This window comes from Bubalus kerabau, chromosome 9, assembly GCF_029407905.1.
Source record: "Bubalus kerabau isolate K-KA32 ecotype Philippines breed swamp buffalo chromosome 9, PCC_UOA_SB_1v2, whole genome shotgun sequence".
NCBI lineage: Eukaryota > Metazoa > Chordata > Mammalia > Artiodactyla > Bovidae > Bubalus > Bubalus kerabau.
The window spans coordinates 75,664,518-75,688,277 of record NC_073632.1 but is presented as its reverse complement, the minus strand read 5'-3'; the positions used below and the strand labels follow the sequence as shown (position 1 = coordinate 75,688,277).

Below are 23,760 nucleotides of genomic sequence, written 5' to 3'. Positions count from 1 at the left end.
AAATGAAGAAACAAACTAGAAACACAGAAGTCCAAATAAATGAAGAGGAAATAGGCAAACTACTTAAAAAAGAAATCAGAATAATAATAGTAAAGATGATAAAAAAAAAAACCTTGAAAACAAAATGGAGAAAATGCAAGAATCAATTAACAAAGACCTAGAAGAATTAAATAATTAACATACATAGACAAACAACACAATTACTTAAATTAAAAATAGTCTAGAAGGAATTAATAGAAGAAAAGCTGAAACAGAAGAATGAATCAGTAAGCTGAAAGATAAAATGGTGGAAATAACTTCTGATGAGCAGAATAAAGTAAAAAGAATGAAAAGAACTGAGGATAGTCTCAGAGACCTCTGGGACAATATCAAATGCACCAACATTCGGATTATAGGGGTCCCAGAAGAAGAGAAAAAGAAAGGATATGAGAACATTTTTAAAGAGATTATAGTTGAAAATTTTCCCAACATAGAAAAGGAAATAGTCAATCAAGTCCAAGAGGCACAAAGAGTTCCATACAGGATAAACCCAAGGAGAAATACACCAATACACATACTAATCAAACTAACAAAGACTAAACACAAATAAAGAATATTAAAAGCAGCAAGGGAGAAGAAACAAGTAATATACAAGGGAAACCCCATATGCTTAACAGCTGATCTTTCAGCAGAAACTCTGCAGGCAAGAAGTGAATGGCAGTATATATTTAAAGTACTGAAAGAGAAAAATCTACAACCAATATTATTGTACCCGGCAAGGATCTCATTCAAAATTGATGGAAAAATAAAAAGCTATTCAGAAAAGCAAAAGTCAAGAGAATTCAGTACCACCAAACCAGCTTTACAACAAATGTTAAAGGGACTCATATAGTCAAGACATACAAGAGAAGGAAAAAGATCTACAAAATCAACCCAAAACAATAAAGAAAATGGCAATAGAAACATATATATCAATAATTATTTCACATGTAAATGGATTAAATGCTTCAACCAAAATACACAGACTGGCTGAATGGATAAAAAAACAAGACCCATATATATGCTGTCTACAAGAAACCCACTTCAGACCTAAAGACACATATGGACTGAAAGTGAGAGGATGGAAAAATATATTCCATGCAAACGGGAAGCAAAAGAAAGCTGGAGTAGCAGTCCTCATATCAAAATAGACCTTAAAATAAAATTGAATAAAATATCTCTTTTAATCACAAGAGATAAGGAAGGACACTACATAATGATCAAGGGATCAATCCAAGAGGAAGACATAACAATTGTAAATACCTATGCACCCAACATAGAAGCATTTCAATACATAAGACAAACACTAACAGACATAAAAGGAGAAACTGATAGTAACACAACAATGGTAGGAGACTTTAAAACCCCACCGCACCAAAGGACAGATCATCAAAACAGAAAATTAATGAGGAAACACAAGTCTTAAATGATACATTAGATGAGATGGATCTCATTGATATCTTCAGGACATTCCATCCAAATGCAGAAGAATACACCTTCTTTTCAAGTGCACATGGAATGTTCTCTAGGATAGACCACATCTTGGGTCACAAATCAAACCTCAGTAAATTTAAAAAAATTGAATTCACATCAAGCATATTCTCCAACCACAACACTATGAGACTAGATGTCAATTACAAGAAAAAAATTGTAAGAAACACAAATACATGGAGATTAAACAACACATTTCTAGATAACCAACAGGTTACTGAAGAAATCAAAAAACTCCTAGAAACAAATGACAATGAAAACATGACAACTCAAAACCTGTGGAATGCAGCAAAAGCAGTTCTAAGAGGGAAGTTTATAGCAATACAATCCTACTTCAAGAAACAAGAAAAACATCATATAGACAGCCTAATTTCACACCTAAAACAACTGGAAAAAGAAGAACAAAAACACCCCAAAATTACTAGAAAGAAATCATAAATATCTGAGCAGAAATAAATGAAAAAGAAATTAAGGAAACAATAGTAAAGATTAATAAACTAAAAGCTGGTTCCTTGAGAAGATAAACAAATTGACAAACCATTAGCCAGACTCATCAAGAAAAAAAGAGAGAAGAATCAAATCAACAAAATCAGAAATGAAAAAGGAGAGGTTACCACAGACAATGCAGAAATGCAAAGGATTATAAGAGACTATTATGAACAACTATAAGGCAATAAAATGGATAACCTGGAAGAAATGGACAGATTCTTAGAAAAGTTCAATCTTTCAAGACTTAACCAGGAAGAAATAGAAATTATGAACAACCCAATTACAAGCACTGAAATTGAAGCTGTGATCAAAAATCTCCCAAAAACCATAAGCCCAGGACCAGATGGCTTCATAGGAGAATTCTATCAAACATTTAGAGAAGAGCTAATGCCTAAAAAAACTGCAGAGGAAGGAACATTCCCAAACTCATTCTACGATGCCACCATCACCCTGATACCAAAACCAGGAAAAGAGAACAGAAAAAAAGAAAACTAGAGGCCAATATCTCTGATGATCATAGATGCAAAAATCCTCAACAAAATTTTAGCAAACAGAATTCAGCAACACATCAAAAAGCTCATTCACCATGATCAAGTCGGGTTTATTCCAGGAATGCAAGGATTCTTCAATATATACAAATCAATCTATGATATACCATATTAACAAATTGAAAGATAAAAATCATATGATCATCTCAATAGATGTAGAAAAGCCTTTGACAAAATTCAGCACCCATTTACGATTAAAACTCTTCAAAAAAAAAATGGGCATAGAAGGAACCTATCTCAACATAGTAAAGGCCATATATGATAAGCCTATAGCAAACATTATTCTCAATGGTGAAAACACAGCATTCCCCCTAAGATCAGGAACAAGACCAGGGTGTCCACTTTTACCACTATTATTCAACATAGTTTTGGAAGGCCTGGCTATAGCAATCAAAGAAGAAAAAGAAGTAAAAGAATCCAGATCAGAAAAGAAATAAAGCTCTCACTGTTTGCAGATGACATGATACTGTACATAGAAAACTCTAAAGATAGTACCAGAAAATTACTAGAGCTAATCAGTGAATTTAGCAAAGTTGCAGGATACAATATCAATTACAGATATCACTTGCATTTCTATATACTAACAATGAAAAATCAGAAAGAAAAATTAAGAAATCAATATCATTCACCACTGAAACAAAAAGAATTAAATATCTAGGAATAAACTTACCTAAGAAAACAAAAGAACTGTACACAAAAAAGTATAAGGCACTAATGAGAGAAATCAAAGATGACATAAACAGATGGTGAGATATTCCATGTTCCTGAGTAGGAAGAATCAATATTGTGAAAATGACTATACTACCAAATGCAATCTACAGGTTCAACGTGACCTCTATCAAATTACCAATGGCATTTTTCACAGAACTAGAACAAAAATTTCACAATTCATATGGAAACACAGAAGACCCAAAAGAGCCAAAGCAGTCTTGAGAAAGAAGAAGGGAGCTGGAGAAATCAACCTTCCTGACTTCAGATTACACTACAAAGCTACAGTAATCAAGACAGTATGGTACTGGCACAAAAACAGAAAGAGAGACCAGTGGAACAAGATAGAAAGTCCAGAAATAAACCCATGCACCTATGGGTACCTTATTTTTGACAAAGGAGGCAAGAATATACAATGGGGCAAAGACACCTCTTCAATAAATGGTGCTGGGAAAACTGGACAGCTACATGTAAAAGAATGACATTAGAACACTTCCTAACACCACACACAAAGATAAACTCAAAATGGATTAAAGACCTAAATTTAAGACCAGAAACTATAAAGCTCTTAGAGGAAAACACAGGTAGAACACTCGATGACATAAACCAAAGCAATATCCTCTATGACCCACCTCCTAGAGTAATGGAAATAAAAACAAAAGTAAACAAGTGGGACCTGATTAAACTTAAAAACTTTGCACAGCAAAGGAAACTATAAACAAGATGAAAAGACAGCCCTCAGAATGGGAGAAAATAACAGTAAGTGAAAAAACTGACAAAGGATTCATTTCCAAAATATACAAGCCGCTCATACCAGAAAAACAAACAATCCAATCAAAAAGTGGGAAAAAGACCTAAACAGATATTTCTCCAAAGAAGACATACAGATGGCTAACAGACACATGAAAAGTTGCTCAACATCACTCATTGTTAGAGAAATGAAAATCAAAACTAAAATGAGATATCACTTCACACCGGTCAGAATCAGTTCAGTTCAGTCGCTCAGTCATGTCCGACTCTTTGCGACTCCATGAATCGCAACACGCCAGGCCTCCTTGTCCAACGCCAACTGCCAGAGTCTACCCAAACCCATGTCCATCGAGTCAGTGATGCCATCCAACCATCTCATCCTCTGTCATCCCCTTCTTCTGCCCTCAATCTTTCATCAGGGTCTTTTCAAAGCAGTCAGCTCTTTGCATCAGGTGGTCAAAGTATTGGAGTTTCAGCTTCAGCATCAGTCCTTCCAATGAACACCCAGGACTGATCTCCTTTAGGATGGACTGGTTGGATCTCCTTGCCATCCAAGGGATTCTCAAGAGTCTTCTCCAACACCACAGTTCAAAAGCATCAATTCTTCGGTGCTCAGCTTTCTTTATAGTCCAACTCTCACATTCATACATGACTACTGGAAAAAACATAGCGTTGACTAGATGGACCTTTGACAAAGTAATGTCTGTGCTTTTTAATATGCTGTCTAGGTTGGTCATAACTTTCCTTCCAAGGAGTAAGCATTTTTTAATTTCATGGCTGCAATCACCACCTGCAGTGATTTGGGAGCCCCAAAAAATAAAGTCAGCCACTGTGGCCATCATCAAAAAGTCTACAAACAATAAATGCTGGAGAGGGTGTGGAGAAAAGGGAACACTCTTGCACTGTTGGTAGGAATGTAAACTGAGACAGCCACTATGGAAAATGGTATGGCGATTCCTTAAAAAAATAAGAATAAAACTACCATATGACCCAGAAATCTCACTCCTAGGCATATACCCTGAGGAAACCAAAATTGAAAAAAACACATGTATCCCATTGTTCACTGTAGCACTATTTACAATAGCTAGAATATGGAAGCAACCTAGATGTCCATCGACAGATGAATGGATAAAGAAGTTGTGGTACATATACACAGTGGAATACTCAGCCATAAAAGGGAATGCATTTGAGTCAGTTCTGATGAAGTGGATGAAGCTAGAAACTATTACACAGAGTGAAGTGAGTCAGAAAGAGAAAGAGAAATACTGTATTCTAATACATACATACGGAATCTAGAAGAATGGTACTAAAGAACTTATTTATAGGGCAGCAATGAAGAAACAGACATAGAGAATAGACTTATGGACATGGGGAGAGGGGAGAAGAGGGTGAGACATATGGAAAGAGTAACATGGAAACCTATATTACCATATGTAAAGTAGATAGCCAATGGGAATTTGCTGTATGGCTCAGGAAACTCAAACAGGCACTCTATATCAACCTAGAGGGATGGGATGGGGAGGGAGATGGGAGGGAGGTTCAAAAGGGAGGGGATATATGTATATCTACGGCTGATTCATGTTGAGATTTGACAGAAAACAACAAAATTCTGTAAAGCAATTATCCTTCAATTAAAAAAAAAAAAAAGAATACTAGAGTGAATTGCCATGCCCTCCTCCAGGGGATCTTCCCGACCCAGGGATGGAACTCATGTGTCTTAATGTCTCCTGCATTGGCAGGCAGGTTCTTTCCACTAGTGCCACCTGGGAAGCCCAGTTTAGCTCATAAGGCCTTATATAAACTGGCTTTGTTATCTCCAGCCTTATCTGATCATTCTCTGCCACCATTCATCCTCTTAGCCTATGGACTTACTTATAGTTCCCAAAGCATTTCCCAAAGTGTGTTCAGCCAAATGCTGATAAGGTATGGAAGGATTTTGGTGATCAGAGAAGTTGCAGAAATGTCAGATTAGAGTTAAACTTTTTTCTGAGCTACTGTCCAGAGTCTATAAATGTGCCTTGTGCCTCTCTTGCTTGGGAAAAATGTATACAGACAGCTATTCCAATTAATTAAACAAATGCAAAACCAGTTTTTGTCCAAACTGAGGAGTTTCTCCAGGGTTTCCTGTTCCAAGGAAAAGCAGTTGGAGAATGATATATGATGTTGTATTAATATTATGCTCCCCGAGACCTCCAGGATTTCACACAACGTTCAATTTTCTGAATTGTTCAAAGGAGTTTTTCACCCACAGAACTCCTCAGCTCCTGCCCGTGCATCAGGGCACTCCCCTGAGGGCTGACCTCTGGATCTGACTTGAGTGTTTCTCTCTTCTGAGATTTCCAGCCCGCGTACATATCTCCATATGGTAATTAGCTTTCTACTCTAACTGCTGATTGACTTGTCTGTCTTCCCCTTTAGACTGCAAGTTCCTTAAAGACAGGGGCTTATCACAGACTTCACTTTGTTCTTGCCTAATAATTACTGGGCTTCCCTAGTAGCTCAGCTGGTAGAGAATATCCCTTGAAATGCAGGAGTCCCTGGTTCGATTCCTGGGTTGGGAAGTTCCCCTGGAGAAGGGAATAGGCTACCCACTCCAATATGTTTGGTCTTCCCTGGTGGCTCAGATGGGAAAGAATCTGCCTTCAATGAGGGTGACCAGGGTTGGGAAGATACCCTGGACAAGGGAATGGCTATCCACTTCAGTATTCTTGCCTGGAGAATCCTTATGGACAGAGTAGCCTGACAGGCTACAGTCCATGACATGACTGTGGTTGTATCTGCCAAACACCTAGTAAGCACAGCACAGTACTTAACTAGGTGTTTGGCAGATATGTGTTAAATATAGGAATGAAAGACGGTACAAGGTTATATCTAAATTTTTGTGAAATGTCACAGTGGCATATTCAAAATGAATTAAGTCTAGTAATATAAACAGAAGAATCAAAGTTTAATTTGCAGATACAAGCAATGTCATAGTGCCCAGAATTAGGGGAATTATACTAAGACAACAATAGCTGCACACTGACACCTGATAGTCTTGGATTTCTGTCCTGGTTGTAAGATTTTAGGTATAAATGTTTGGGACCACATATAAGCTTGAGTCTACATTTTCTTTTCTCTGCTGCTGCTAAGTTGCTTCAGTCGTGTCCGACTCTGTGCGACCCCATGGACTGCAGCCTACCAGGCTCCCCCGTCCCTGGGATTCTCCAGGCAAGAACACTGGAGTGGGTTGCCATTTCCTTCTCCAATGCATGAAAGTGGAAAGTGAAAGTGAAGTCTCTCAGTCGTGTCCGACTCTTAGCGACCCCATGGACTGCAGCTCACCAGGCTCCTCCATCCATGGGATTTTTCCAGGCAACAGTACTGGAGTGGGGTGCCATTGCCTTCTCCACCAGAACAAAATACATGAACAAATGAAATAATGTTTGGGAAGTGTTTTGAAAATGTCCTAGAACATAAAAATGTTACATCATTATTAATCAATTATTAGCTTGTCCACATACACATTTTTGGCACTTTCAAAAAGCTAAGGATTTGTAGCTGTGCTCTATTGCCTGTACAAATTCTATCTGTGGGCCATTCTAAAGGAAACATCTTGGCAAAACGGGAAGAAAAGGAAAGCATACAAGCTTTTCAAATCTACTACAGGATATAATTTTACAAGTTGTAAGATAGTTTTATGCTTTCAAATTAAGCTCTCACTTTCAAAAGAAAATGACAGAGAATCATTTGGCTCTTCAATCAGTCATGTCTAACCCAAACCACCTGTAATCTAAGCCAAAGAAATGACTGTATCAATTTTTCACAGAATTTGTGAGTACCTAAAGTGACAGACAGGGTCTTCATGATTAGATACGTGGGAGCTTTGGATAGCATGATTAAGGCTCAGAGTGCATTATTACTATAAAAACTCACCTTGTTTTTGAATTCTTGACAAGGTGAATGATTTCCATTTCCCGTCATTATGGTTTTGATTGCTGACAACGGAAGCCATTCCTGAACCCAGATCATAGCTGACTTTTATGTGCCCATCAGTGAGCTCTACACTCATGAAATCCTTCTATTAATAGAGGAAAAATACACCAGTGACTAGATACACAGAGAAAAATATGGGTGTTCACTTTGTGGGGTTTGTAATAGGGCTTTATGGTTAAATTACTGAATGTGTTGATATGTAAGTGAAATCCATTTTTGGAAATAGAATTGGTGTTAGTATTTTATGAATGTTTGTGGGTGTGTTGTTATGGTGCAAACGGTCAAAGCCGAATTACTAGGATGTATCCTTTTATGACAGGAGTAAAAAGTGGGTTCCTTTGAAAATGTATTAAGCAAACTAAATAGGATGTTCCCAGAAAGAAGTTACGAAGAAACACTGACCTGGAAAAAATAATAAGGATGTTTAGAACCACCTTTTCACTAAGGTCTTTAGAAGAAGGCTAAGGAAGTGTGTTTTTCTGCTGCATGTTTCTATATAGAAGGAATCTTTACTGGGTGTTTCTTTTAAAGAATTATAAGGCAGTTATTCTGAAAATAAATGATAATTAAATTATATATGTAATTAAAGTTATTGATGGAAATACATAAATACTATGCACCACTCTTGGGTATGCACACTCATCCCAGACTCCTCTGAACAATAACTGATAACTGCATTGGAACCCCACAAAAAAAGAAGCAAACCATATCTTCAATTGTGAAAGATCAACCGTGCAAATCTTTACCAGGTCTCGTGTGGCAAGGTACATCAGGAGAGCACTTGACGAAAATGTCCTGAACTTGAACATGACAGTGGAGATGTTGGGGTACCAACGAATGGGGCGACTGACCAACGCATAGCCTTCTCCATCAAACTGAATGGTCCCCTCACTATCTTCCACCTGTGGACTGAAGAGAGACATTTCACATGAATCAGACGATGTCTACATGATCCATCCATTTTCAATACATCACACTCTATCTTGTGAGTCTGGGTTGTAGGCTGTTGTGAAGTGAAGCTTGCTCAGTCATGTCCGACTTTTTGCGACCCCATGGGCTGTAGCCTACCATGCTCCTCTGTCCGTGGGATTATCCAGGCAAGAATACTGGAGTGGGTTGCCATTTCCTTCTCCAGGAGATCTTCCCAACCCAGGGATTGAACCCGGGTCTCCCACATTGCAGGCAGACACTTTACCATCTGAGCCACCAGGAAGTAGGCTGTTGTAGGGCAGGAACAATCCCAGATACATCTTCCATCCTTCCCCTTCTCTCCAGGGCCACCATCAGGCCAGGTAACCACCATCTCTCACCTGGACTTCATTAGGTGTTCAATAACTAGGTCAATGATGTTTTAAATCCTTTTGCTGAGGAGCCTAATGGATAGTTGTGTGGGTGTTTAAGTGTATCTTAGTGGTGTGAACTAGTGGGATTTTGGAACATGCTGAGAATGCATTGTTACATTTACCAAATGCATAACGTAACAGGGAGTAGGGGTTGGATGAAAAGGGTGAAGGTGGTCGAAAGGTGCTAACTTAAAAGTTGTAAGAGGAAAAGCCATGATGGAAAATAGACTCCTATTCTCTGAACTCTGGCTATTCAGTTGGATTTTCTGGGACATATTAGATTCAGACAATGAAGGGCTTCTCTAACTGTGTGTATTTGTTGATCTGTCTTCCCCAGTATGTAAGCTCTATGAAGCCGAGTAGAGCTTATGGGTCAGGCTCCATTTCAGGCACAAGCTCAGCATCCAGCGCAATGCTTGGCTCATAGTAGAAGCTGGTAAATATTTGTGGAATGAGGGGGATATTAGTAAAGCAAATTGCCTCACAGAGAATACATGCTCAATCAATACTGGTTGAATAATTAATGAATATTAAGATACATCTTGTAAATATAACGTTTAAAAATATTTCTTTTTCAAAAGAAAAGTTATCATCTATCTATCTTACCTAACTGATGTTAACAGCATAAGTCTTGACTGTGGAGATATTTTTAAACCTTAAATATCTGCATTTTGGTTTATATTTGAATCTGTGAAACTGGACTGTTGTATTAACTTAAGAGTAGAGAAGAGCTATTGAGAAATACAGTAATGTAAAATAACAATAACTGAGACTATTATTTGTATGAAATCTTGGATAATGAGAAAAATAATAGTGTACAACATTAATGGGCTTGTGGAAGAATAACTGTTTTGCATTTTAGACAAGTTGGCTTCCTCTCTGTTTCTGGAAAAGAGAGAAATATAAAACTCTGAAGACAAAAGGAAGGGAAGAGTCTTCTCTGTATTCGTCACAATCATGTAATCGTAAGTTATATCTAAATAGGTATAAAATCAGATTGATATATTTTTGTATACTGTAGCTTAAAGCTTAAAAGATGCTTTTTCAATATTCATGAAAAGTGTTAACTGAAAGGTTTGCGGGACTAAATCAGCTTATTAACAAAATAATTTAGTGAATAAATTTAGTGAATAAATGATGAGCTTGGTCTTCTTTCATCATTATTAAAAATCCATTAGAATCTGGAATATCATGATGTTAGAGATAAGAAAATGTAATGTAGACTCTACTAAGTAGAAGGTCCGTGAGGGTCTCAAATACTTGGATTTTGCATTATGTACCACCATGCTATCAACAAAAACTCCAGAAAGGGTGTGGAGATCACCACTGACAGTTTCCCAAATGCTTTGGCCCAAAGCATTGTTACAACTCGAAAAGAAAAAAACATAAAATTTCACTACATGATGTCAGAATAAGCACTGGAATAAAAAAATGTCACATTTGTATAATGATGTTATTATGGACTTAATATATTAATTTCCTCAACACATAATGGAAAAAACAGCAGAGTAGATGGCAGGTAATCTGGAGTCTGATGTGGAATCTCAGAAGTCATGTAACACCTCATTTCTCAGTGTCTCCACTCTGAGATGAGAGGTTTAGATCAGTGAATGATTTCTAAAGCCTATTCTCACTTCAACCCTGTAACAGATTCTTCTGTTCAAGCAACAGGCAAATCTGCAAGCAGGAGTTTTGTATAAGAGCAGCAAAACATACAGTTGTAGATCAGGCTATTTTGTTTAATTCATTAACCAAAAACCAGGTAAACCTGGCTTCAAATTGGTGACTTTGAGGTTGGGGAAAAATGAATCTTTCCAATCATAGTCCATAAAATTTCAACAGCTAACATTATACTCGAGTTTTCCTATTCATTTTCAATATATTTACTAGGAAGAGTGACTATTCTTTTATAATTAATAAATGATAATCTCACAGCCTCCAGAAAGAAAACCACAACCACAGAAAGCTAACCAAATTATCACATGGATCACAGCCTTGTACAACTCAGTGAAGCTAGAGCCATGCTGTGCAGGGCCACCCAAAATGGACAGGTCATGGTGGAGAGTTCTGAAAAACATGGTCTACTGGAGACAGGAATGGCAAATCACTTCAGGATTTTTGCCTTGAGAACTCCATGAACAGTATGAAAAGGCAAAGAGATATGAAACTGGAAGATGAGCCTCCCGGGTTGGTAGGTATCCAATATGCTACTGGGGAAGAGCAGAGAAATAGCTTTAGGATGAATGAAGAGGCTGAGCCAAAGCAGAAATAATGTCCAGTTGTGGATGTATCTGGTGGTGAAAGTAGGGTCCAATGTTTTAAGAACAATATTGCATAGGAACCTGGAATGTTAGGTCCATGAATCAAGGTAAGTTGGAAGCGGTCAAACAGGAGATGGCAAGAGTGAACACTGGCATTTTAGGTATCAGTGAACTAAAATGGACAGGAATGGGAGAATTTACTTCACATTACTACTGTTGGCAAGAATCCCTTAGAAGTAATGGAGTAGCCCTCATAGTCAACAAAAGAGTTGGAAATACAGTACTCAGGTACAATATCAAGTAGGACAGAATGATCTCAGTTCATTTCCAAGGAAAACCATTCAACATCACAGTAATCCAAGTCTAAGCCCCAACCACTAATGTCAAAGAAGTTGAAGCTGGGTGGTTCTATGAAGACCTATAAGACCTTCTAGAACTAACACCAAAAAAAAAAAAAGAAAAAAATGTCCTATTCATCATAGGGGATTGAAATGCAAAAGTATGAAGTCAAGAAATACCTGGAGTAACAGGAATGTTTGGCCTTGGGTTACAAAATGACACAGGGCAAAGGCTAACAGTTTTGCCAAAAGAACACACTGGTCATAGCAAATACCCTCTTCCAACAACCCAAGAGACGACTCTATACATGGACATCCCCAGATAGTCAATACCAAAATCAGACTGATTATATTTTTTTTTTTTTTTTTTTTAACAGACTGATTATATTTTTTGCAGCCAAAGATGGAGAAGCTTTATACAGTCAGTAAAAAGGCCTGGAGCTGACTGTGGCGCAGATCATCAGCTCCTTATGACAAAATTCAGGCTTAAACTGAAGAAAGTAGGGAAAACCCTTAAGTTATTCATGTATGACCTAAGTCAAATTCCTTATGATTATACAGTGGAATTGACAATAGATTCAAGGGATTAGATTTGGTAGACAGAATGGACAGAGGTTTGTAACACTGTATGGCAAGCAGGGATCAAGACCATCCCCAAGAAAAAGAAATGCAAAAAGGCTAAATTGTGGTCTGAGGAGGCCTTACAAACAGCTGAGAAAAGAAGAGAAGCTATAGGCAAAGGAGAAAAGGAAAGATATACTCATTTGAATTCAGAGTTCCAAGAATAGCAAAGAGAGATAAGAAAGCCTTCCTCAATGAGCAATGCAAGGAAACAGAGGAAAACAATAGAATGGTAAAGATAAGATCTCTTCAAGACATACCAAGGGAGCATTTCATACAAAGATGGGCACAATAAAGGACAGAAATGGTGTGGAATTAACAGAAGCATAAGATATTAAGAAGAGGTGGCTAGAATACACAGAAGAACCATACAGAAAAGATCTTCATGAATCAGATAACCATGATGGTGTGATCACTCACCTAGAACCAGACATCCTGAAGTGTGAAGTCAAGTGGGCCATGGGAAGAATTACTATGAACAAAGCTACTAGAGGTGATGTAATTCCAGCTGAGCCACTTAAATCCTAAAAATGATGCTGTTAAAGTGCTGCACTCAGTACATCAGCAAATTGGAAAACTCAGCAGTGGCCATAGGATTGGAAAAGGGCAGTTTTCCTTCCAACCCCAAAAAAGGCAGCACCAGAGAATGTTCAAACTATCACACAGCTGCACTGATTTCACATGCTAGCAAGGTAATTCTCAAAACCTTTCAAGCTAGGCTTCAACAGTACTTGAACTGAGAACTTCCAGATGTTCAAGCTAGATTTAGAAAGGGCAGATTAACCAGAGATCAAATCTGTTGGATCATAGAAAAAGCAAGAGAATTCCAGAAGAACATCTCATTCTGCTTTATTGACTACACCAAAGCCTTTGACTGTGTGGATTACAACAAACTGTAGAAAATTCTTAAAGAGATAGGAATACAGACCACTTTATCTACCTCTTGAGAAACCTGTATGCAGATCAAGAAGCTATAGTTAGAACTGAACATGGAACAAGACTGGTTTAAAATTGGGAAAGGAGGACATGAAGGCCTGAGATCTTTGCAGAATTGATAATTAGCAATGCTATAGTCTTACATAATATGCATGGCTGAAAGGACATTTAAATGCTTTAGATGTTTGGTTGACAATACACTTTTGAAAATTCTACTTATAAATTTACCGAAGAAATGTTTAGGGAAAAGTTGGTGTTGATTTGTGAGTAGTGGAATGATAATGTAAACTTCATTGTCCTTGTATTGAAATAATTTTACAGACAACATTCTATATTAGATTTTATCAAAGATTATGAACAAAACCACTATAAACCATGAATGGATCAGACTTTCAAATTGTCTTCAATGCCAAGTTGAAAAGTTCATGATGACAAAAAAAAAAAAAAAAATAGATGAAAGTTAAAACTTTTGGGGAGAGAATATTTTGAGGCTACTTTCTTCTATAAAACTCTAGAGACATGAAGTACTCTGTGCTACATTAATGGAGAATTTAGGTTCTAGCAATGTACATGTTCTCTTTATATTAGAAATAAAAAATATAAACTCCTTAGCACCTAATTATTTTAGAGTTACTATGTGTGTTGATTAAGCTTCCAGGTTTTAATTTACATTTTATAGCTTTAACTAAATATAATTTAAATTGTAGTCTCAGTTGATCAGTGGCCTTTAAGTTTTTATACAGAGAAATCCTCTGCTGCTGCTGCTGCTGCTGCTAAGTTGCTTCAGTCATATCCGACTCTGTGCGACCCCACAGACGGCAGCCCACGAGGCTCCCCCGTCCCTGGGATTCCCCAGGCAAGAACACTGGAGTGGGTTGCCATTTCCTTCTCCAATGCATGAAAGTGAAAAGTGAAAGTGAAGTCGCTCAGTCGTGTCTGACTCTTAGGGACCCCATGGACTGCAGTCTACCAGGCTCCTCCGTCCATGGAAAGAAATCCTCTACTTCTACTTAATTTTTTACGTACTCTATTCAGGTTTATATAAGAATATTTATATATGCTTTATATGCTTGATAAATATTTTTGAATTTCAACATTCTAACCTCTATCTTATAATTAATGATGGTTATTATGAAAATTTCTCCTGGCCTATCTTGACCTCTGTTTTTCCTTTCCCACTTAAAATCTTCAAGTCCGATGGGTTTCCACCTGAAACACTTACAGGATGCTATGTGTCATTTCATAAATCCTGGAGGAGATAAAACCTGCAGTATGGTTCTATATTTTCTTGTAAACATAAACAAAGTGAATCCAGGCTCTGAGGGGCCTGCAGTTTAATCAGTTAGGGAGAGCTTTCTTTAAGTAAAACTGAAATATGACTATAAAAGAACCACAAAGACCCAACACTTCCTGAACACAAAGGTAAGTTGGAGTGGAAAGAGACAGTAGTCTTAACTGATTGAGGCTAAAATACCTTGCTATTGTTATTTAGTCACTAAGTCACATTCAACTCTTTGTGACTTCATGGACTGTAGCCTTCCAGGCTCCCCTGTACATGGGATTTCCCAGACAAGAATAATGGTATGGGTTGCCATTCCCTTTTCCAGGTAATATTCCCAACCCAGGGATCAAATCCTCATCTCATGCTTGGCAGGTGGATTCTTTACCACTGAGCCACCTGGGAAGCCCTGAAATATCTCACCTTTGCAAATTTACAAAAACATATGACCATGTCAAAGTACTAGGGTAGTTCCCAAGGCCTTGGAAAGTGCCTACGCAAACTGGGGGAGGACTTGAGGTTACTTCGCTTCCTAGTAAATCTACCTTTGAACACAATCACTTCAAACTTCTTGCTTATCATCCACATGATAATGAAACACTGCACAATAAAATTAAAGCTTTTGTGATGCACAGGCCAGACAGACATTAGGAGAGCCCTCCTCTTAACTAACCTGACGGTACATCCTTTGCAGTCACCTTCTATTTCTCGGAAATTCCACAATCCTATAGGTTTGCTGTCAAAGTATGCTTCTCCCATACAGCCAGTGAATGTGATAACACGTACAGCATCAGCCTTCTGCAGAGAGAAACATATTTGTTAGAATTTCACAAAAAAACCCTTAGAGAATCCATGCTGGTTTTGTTTAGTTGCTTAAGTAAGTAAGTGTTAGTTGCTCAGTCCTGTCCGACCCTTTGTGACCCCATGGACTGTAGCCTGCCAGGCCCCTCTGTTCATGGGATGCTCCAGGCAAGAATACTGGAGTGGGTTGCCATTCCCTTCTCCAGGGGACCTTTCCGACCCAAGGATTGAACCTGGGGTTTAGTCATTTAGTTGCATGCAACTCTTTGAGGTCCCATGGACTGTAGCCTACCAAGCTTCTCTATGAGATTTCCCAGGCAAGAATACTGGAGTGGGTTGCCATTTTCTTCTCCAGGGGAGGTTCCCAACCCAGGGATTGAATTTGCATCTCCTGCGTTGGCAGGTGGGTGCTTTACCACTGAAGTACCAGGAAAGTCCTACAGTATTCATAAGAGTTGTTATCTGAGCAGAAGAATCTTGAGTAGTTATTATCCACTCTTTGTAAAAATCTTGGTTGTGTACATATTCATTTTTTAACCATATAATAATATATCCTCAGAAACTGGTTATTCTGTGCTATACCAGTTTATCACCATTAGTAAATAAACTCTCCATGCTTCTGACTTTAAATGAACTGCTTATTCTCTTTGAGCTTCTGTTTTCTTCTTGGTCTGCAACATTATTAGGACAATTATATAAGAGAATTAATTTATGGTTCCACAGTCAATGCCTGGCACAGAGATGGTGTTTAATAAATGCTAGTGCTCCTACACCACTAAGATGATTTCTTTCCAGAGATTACGAGAAAGGGTTGTTGTTGCTGAGTTGCTAACTTGTGTCTGACTCTTTCGTCCATGGGATATCTTAGGCAAGCATGCTAGAGTGGGTTGCCACTTCCTTCTCCATATGAGAAATGGTAGATACTGACAAAGGGAAACAAATGCTTGCATATAGATTACCTGTGATACTGCTGTCCCCAGTTTTTCATTTCCTTTTACATTCAAGTAGGTTTACAGTGCAGGAGAATGAAGGGACAGAGTCAATTTGTCAGAGAAGGGACCCTGTGGTTGCTGCTTGGGGGCATACACAGCACAGAGCCTGACATCTAATAAGGGCAGAATAAACAGTTGTTGAATGACAACCTTAGTGTCATTCTTACAGGGAAAGGTCTTTTTTAAATTTTTATTTTATATTGGAGCATACCCGTCTGCCAAAGCAGGAAAAGCAAGAGATGTGGGTTCGATTCCTGGGTTGGGAACATCCTCTGGAGAAGGGAATGGCAACCCAGCCCAGTATTATCGCCTGGAGAATTTCATGGAGAGAGGAGCCTGGCAGACTACAGTCCATGGATCACAAAGAGTCAGACATGACTGAGCACATACACTATAGTTGATTAACCATGTTGTGTTAGTTTCAGATGTACAACAAGGTGATTCAGTTATATATATACATCTATCCCTTTTCAAATTCTTATCCCATTTAGATAATTGCAGAATATTCAGCTGAGTTCCCTGTGCTACACAGTAGGTCCTTGTTGGTTATCTGTTTTAAATACAGCAGTGTGTCTATGTCAATTCTTGGTATATAACAGTCAAGAAGGAGGAGAATGATCCAATTTTCTCTAGAGAAATTTGCTGTAATTTAAATAACTGTTCATTTTGGCATTGATAATGTTACAATTCTACAATACTCTGCCAAAGTGAATCCATATTTATCTGAGTAACCTGAAAGGAAAAAGTGAATTGACATGTTTGGGTTTTAGAACAAATATAAGAAGATAGTCATAGAGCAGTTAAACATTTGTAGTTATAATTTAGGTTAAAGTCATGAACATGTACATCTTGCTACTGCTATGATCAAGTGGGGCATTGCCATGGAGAAGAAATGTTGGTCAGACACTGACATTTACAAGTCAAGGACAGTCCTTGGGATTATCTGTGGAATATTCCCTTAATTTTCCAAAGGCTGATTATCCTACTTGTGACTTCTACTTGCTTTTTGTTTTTCCTCTTGTATTATAAAAATTACACCTGGGATATTTCCTGCTCCTGTGAATTTTCATTAACATGTCGATATAGTTACTTGTTTCAGTTTTTGGTTCATGTAATGGTATGGCAGGAACCTTGAAACTCTTGGTAAAAATGATTAAGATTTTCTATAGATTGCATTTGCCTTTACTTTTTGCCCCTCATACTGGCATAAATCAGTTTCTTTATGCCTAGTGACATCTGAATAATAAGAATTATTTAAGGTGCAATTTAAGGTGTGACTACCAGATGGTAAAGAATCCTCCTACAATGTGGGACACCAGGGCTTGATCCCTGGGTTGAGAAGATCCTCTGGAGGAGGGCATGGCAACCCACTCCAGTATTCTTGCTTGGAGAATCGCATGGACAGAGGAGTCTGGTAGGCTACAGCCCATAGGGTTGCAAAGAGTCAGATATTACTGAAGTGACAGCACATAGCACCATATCCTAGGCATTTGTTATAAATTTTATGCATATAATCTCACTATTCATTGTGGTAGTAAGGGATGGTAGTTAATAATAGAGATTCTTATGCCTGGTAACAAGTGTTCAGATTGCAGTTCCACCACTCACTGCCATGTGATCTTGGGTGAATCATTTAATATATTTCTTATATAGATTTCTTAAGTATAAAATGAGGCTTCTATCTACATTTTGGGGTTGTTATGAAAATTGTTAATTCATGTAAAATTACTTAGAACATTACTTAGCACATAGTAAGGATTATATAAATGTTATAAGAGTTTATTATTACATATTATCCTACAGTATGCAAGCAGTGTAGATATTTTTATCTTACTTTTCTAGTTGAGGAAACTGAAGCCCAAGGCGTTAAGTGACTTGCCTAAGGTCATATTTTAGCAAGTGATAGAGCAGGGAATTCAGCCTGGATTTAATTTCAAAGTTTCTTTCTTTTTTTCTTTCTGGTTTTGTGCGTGTGTGTGTGTGCGTGTGTGCGTGTGCGTGTGTGCGCATGCTCAGTTGCTAAGTTGTATCTGACTCCTTGCGACCCCATGGACTGTAGCCTACCAGGCTCCTCTATCCGTGGGCTTTTCCTGGCAAGAATACTGGAGTGGGTTGCCATTTCCTCCTTCAGGGGATCTTTCCAACCCAGGGAAGGAATGCATATCTCCTGTGTTTCCTACATTGCAGGCGAATATAACTCTGTGCTACCCCTGTATTTATCTTTCTGATGCTATGCTATGCTATGCTAAGTCACTTCAGTCGTGTCCGACTCTGTGTGACCGTAGCCTACCAGGCTCCCCCGTCCCTGGGATTCTCCAGGCAAGAACACTGGAGTGGGTTGCCATTTCCTTCTCTAATGCATGAAAGTGAAAAGTGAAAATGAAGTCGCTCAGTCGAGTCTGACTCAGCGATCCCATGGACTGCAGCCTACCAGGCTCCTCCATCCACGGGATTTTCTAGGCAAGAGTACTGGAGTGGGGTGTATGACTGTATATTACTATGTACCATGTACATTTATATGCTGCTCTAAGAAAAGAGGGTGATTTTAGTGTGTAGTTATGGAATCCATTCCAATACTTTCGAATCACATCTCATACACAAAGCAAACAAAACAACCTCACTCTATATGAAGGTTGACTTCTCATAAATTTGGGGTCACCCTGGCTTTTCACATTTTCTGACTAATCTTATCCCAGGATGATTCTGACAAGCCCAGGATTACCCATTATATTTGGTTGTGCTCTTACGTCTCACCCACAGGTCGTTTTCCAGCACCTAATTCCATCTAATCAACACGAGCTTCTCTAAAATGCAGGCACTTTACAATTTGCAATGCACAAGGACGTGTCATGAAGCAATTATGAATATTAAGTGCATTACTTGATAAGAACGAGAAGAGCAACTTGAAAACTTTAAAAATCGGATCATGATTTGAAGGCTTATGGCTCCTGTGATATTTCCCAAGGTATTCATAAATCTTTTAATTAGATGTGAGTTTGAACTTTATAGCACTTCATATCAATAAATCATAAATTGATTCAGAAAATGAGGTATCATTAAAAAACACTTTGCTCTTGAAGTAACTAAAATAATATCAAAAAATTGATGCCACAGATTAGGGCAAAACAATAACTGTGTAAGTAAATACACATAGGTTTAAAAAGATTATGTTTTCAGATTGGATATTTGAGGAAGAAAATTCTTACTCAAAATATATCCATGTTTTCATAAAAACAAATTAAGTAAAAAGCTGTCAAGTTTTTGCAGTTTTGTGTCCTGTCTTTGCTCAAAGTCATCATGCCAGGAATTGTCTACAGAGATGGATGGGGAGAAAAATATTACCTTCAATTTCCCAGTCAAGCCACCAACAAACAGCATTGCATTTGCATCCACATCTAGAATAGTGTACCCGGGAGGTGATGCTGAATGGTATGTACTGGGCATAATGCTGGCTTTGGGTCCATCCAGAGCTCTCACAGAAATAGTTCCATTTCTCCCAGTTCTTCCAGGGTACGTGTTGGAATGAAATGAAAGAAAATAGAGAAAAATGAAGTTTGTGTCACATTTCTGATCACTTCAGATTTAAAACATATAAAATGCAGAGACTTGTTTTGGAATTTAGCTTCAAATATTCCAGATTCATTAAACTGCAAATCAAAATCCAGAGTCTGATCTCTGCTGTATGTTTACCATCAAATTCAACCAGGACCACTGAGCAATATACCCTGATTCTGACTGTGTCCATTGATAGGAAATGACATAGCAGCAACTAGCCGATGGAATGGCTGTTGGTTAGATGTAGAGTCTTTTCCCTTTCACTTTACAAAACAATGTGCTATTTACCTACATAGACTGTTTAAATAATGCTATATTACTTCATTTAGCATTTTGCCTAATTTAATTCAGCAAGTGAACTCTGAATAAGCCACCCATCTGCATTATAAACTGCATAATTTCTCCTAAAAATCCCTGACTATATCTTGGATTCAAATTTGCTGTAGTTGTTCCTGGAATTGTGCATCATTTACTGTTTGGCAAACCATCTTAATGTGTATACTGTAACATCCAGGCTTCAGAGTCGTGCATATGAATTGCATAGAAGAACTTCACATTTAGATTCAATTAACAGAATTTCAGAAGCTATTATTATTGTAATTCATTCTTTTTTTAAACTGTTTGGTTCCCATGTGTTGTTAAACATGAAAATCTGAACTCTTTTATGAGACGAGCAGTTATAACAAAACTTTGTCTTTTTTCTCTCCCTGCCGTCTCATTTTGGTAAGCTTATCTTTGAGGGTGCAGCACTAACTGAAATACATGGAAAAATAGAATGAATTTATCAAAAAGAGTTCTTGTTTAACAGAATACATATCTTCTAATAGAAGAACTGTACTTTGCAAACATAAGCACTCTTAAATCCTGTAAAGTACTTAATCCCCCCCACCATCACAAATGCAAGCATTTTATCTATTGCTGTCTCCTCCCTTTCTTTGTCTCTCTCTCTCTCACACACACAGTTTCATTTAAGATCTTAAAAGGAAATAAAGATATTTCTTCTTCTTAAGTTTCTTCAAGAAACTTTTAATTGTGAAAATCAAACATATACACACAAAGAATGAAATTCTATGTATCCATAACCTAGATTCAACAATCACCGGATTTTAAGTCCTCTTTACCTAACTCTGATCAACTTCCCGTGGCGTTTAACAAAACCTCTCAGCTGTTTTGTATTTAGCAGACAGTTGAAAATTAGAAAAAGAAGATGAGAAATGAAGAGCAAGTATCAAGGACAAGAATGGATTCTACAAGTGATCTGTACACTGTTAGAAGTTAATTAACTAAAGCATCAAAGATAGAATTAATCAATTTCCTATTCCTTCCATTTTAAATAGTGTGGACCTGATATTATATATTCGTGCCAGCATTTAGATAACTACACAGTAAGCCAAGGCTGCTATGTAGACTAGAAGAGGAGCTTTGCATCAAAGATAGGCACCAATAGTAGCTCCTCTTTTTATTTTATAAAAAAATTTTTATTAGAGCACTGTTGCTTTACAATGTCATGTTAGTTTCTGCTGTACAGCTAAGTTAATCAGTTATGCATATACATATATCCCCTCTTTTTTAGATCTCCTTCCCATTTAGGTCACCACAAAGCACTGAGTAGAGCTTCCTGTGCTGTCCAGTAGGTTCTCATTAATTACCTATTTTATACATAGAGTATATATGTTAAAACATCAGACAAGGGATTGCTCTCCCAAGTACACAAACAGCCCATACAGCTCAAAATAAAAAAGACAGCTTTTATGCTCTGGATTGTATTGAATGAGGGCAAGTCTGAGTACTTTTTCAGATGACAGAAAACAACTTAACCTGAATGTTTCTACGGAACAATCAAATGAGGGGGCCAGAAAAGACTGGAAAAGACTGGAAATTCTGTTCAGTATCTTGAAAGTTTGTTAGCTCCTAACATGTTCTACAAAGATACCATCACAGACACTTACACATGTACACAATATAAAATATCTGTATGCAATGTAAAATATCTGTTACATACCTACACAACTAACCTCTTGAAACAGAAATAAAAATTTTCTTATAATCTAGGAAACTACTTCAAAATTCTGTCAATGATCTTAATCTCTATTGAGATAGTTACCTCGATGCCTCAATACGGTACCAGTATGAGTCATCAATAGTTAAATCTGGGTACTCGACACGCCCAACTCCAGATCCAACATCCCAGAGGAAGCTTACTTTGCCTTTACGCATTTCTATAGCCAGAAAGTCAATCTAGTGCACAGAAACAGAACAATAGACATCAGATACAAGGCACCATGAACAAGGAGGCCAGCAGAGTCTTTTCAATGGGTGCCATTTACAGATCTGTGAAATAATTAGAAGCATCACAATAAAAATCCCCAAATAATATGGTTTACTATTATTTATTAAACAATAAATAACTTTATTACTGTATCTTAATAATGCAATATCCATAAACATGTATGATACAGTGCTGAGGCAAATGTGTTAATTCAACCACTCCCAGTTAGGTCTAACATTGAGACAAATGCCTTTTCTCACACTGATCCTGGAGATAAAAGCAAATATTTGGGTTCAGAATTCATCATTTGCACCACGGGTGCTGATATTTTTGAGGAGCCAGATATGATTTTTCACCCAAGGTGATCCAGAATTTCTCACCTAAATTCCAAGTATTAATTTATGTGGTAAGTGCTCTGTTGAAAAGTCATTCATTTTGGAAGGTCTCCATGCATATAACGTCACATGGGTCAACTGAAAGGAACTAGAAGTTTGGGGTGAGCTTGTCTAGATACAATTTCTGTTATTTCAATTTGAGTCATAAATTCAACACAAATCAGAAGAGTTTTCACTGATAAGAAATTAGTACACAATTTTCCATTTCATTTCACATGAACGTTCATTGTAATTTCTTAGAGAAAAGTTTTTTTTTTTTTAAAAAAAGCTTTATCCCTGTTAATCTTTCTTCTTGAATAGTTGGATCTGAAAATATAGTTGAAAAATAAATGTTGGTGTACTTACACATGAAAGCAGATATGCCTAAGCACTGTAAAAAGTTTTCATTTCAATTGCTTTCTAACTTGACATGTCAGAACTTTGCGAGGTAGGATTCTGAGGTTTCCAAATATGAAAGGCTACCTTATTTAATTTTGGGACAATGTCATTAGATTCTATACATTTTCCACACTACCAGAATTAACCTGACTGTACACATACACAGTGGGCCAAAGAAAAGTTGAATGTTAGACTTACAAATTTGGCACTTCCAAGATAGAAAAGGAGGTTGTCTGCAACAGCCGTCTTTACATTGACAATGATATTATTGTAGCTTCCTTTCTTGATTTCTGGCTTGTATGTTCGAATGCAGTCACCTCCCGAAGACACAGATACTTTGATCTTCAAGAAAAACAATGTAAAAAGAACCAAGACTAAATCTCTCAGAAAGTTTGAAGTAGTTCCAAACAACCACAGAGCCGTCATCATCTCTTCTTTGAAGTTATTTTCCATCATTGAGTACTATCACTAAATGCCCATATGCAGACACCATTATACTCATTAATGAGAGCCCAGAGAAGCACCTTTCCACCAGCATCTTGACAATGAGCCGTTCACAGTCCCATGGCTTGCTAACACATCACTATTTTTGGAAGCATACAACTAACAAATT

At 37.5% G+C, this 23,760-nt stretch overlaps 1 protein-coding gene across 6 annotated transcripts in view; it reads right to left on the bottom strand.

Moving 5' to 3' along the window:
- Positions 1 to 23,760, bottom strand: part of LAMA2 (laminin subunit alpha 2) — a 710,513-nt gene that overhangs the window by 54,889 nt on the left and 631,864 nt on the right. For all 6 annotated transcript variants that reach the window (XM_055535601.1, XM_055535597.1, XM_055535598.1 and 3 more), the window contains 6 exons: positions 23,346 to 23,489; positions 22,210 to 22,343; positions 19,893 to 20,052; positions 15,431 to 15,555; positions 8,726 to 8,888; positions 7,920 to 8,064 (listed from right to left, as the gene is read on the bottom strand). In XM_055535601.1, the coding sequence (XP_055391576.1) occupies positions 7,920 to 8,064; positions 8,726 to 8,888; positions 15,431 to 15,555; positions 19,893 to 20,052; positions 22,210 to 22,343; positions 23,346 to 23,489 (871 nt within the window). The remainder of the gene's footprint in view (positions 1 to 7,919; positions 8,065 to 8,725; positions 8,889 to 15,430; positions 15,556 to 19,892; positions 20,053 to 22,209; positions 22,344 to 23,345; positions 23,490 to 23,760) is intronic.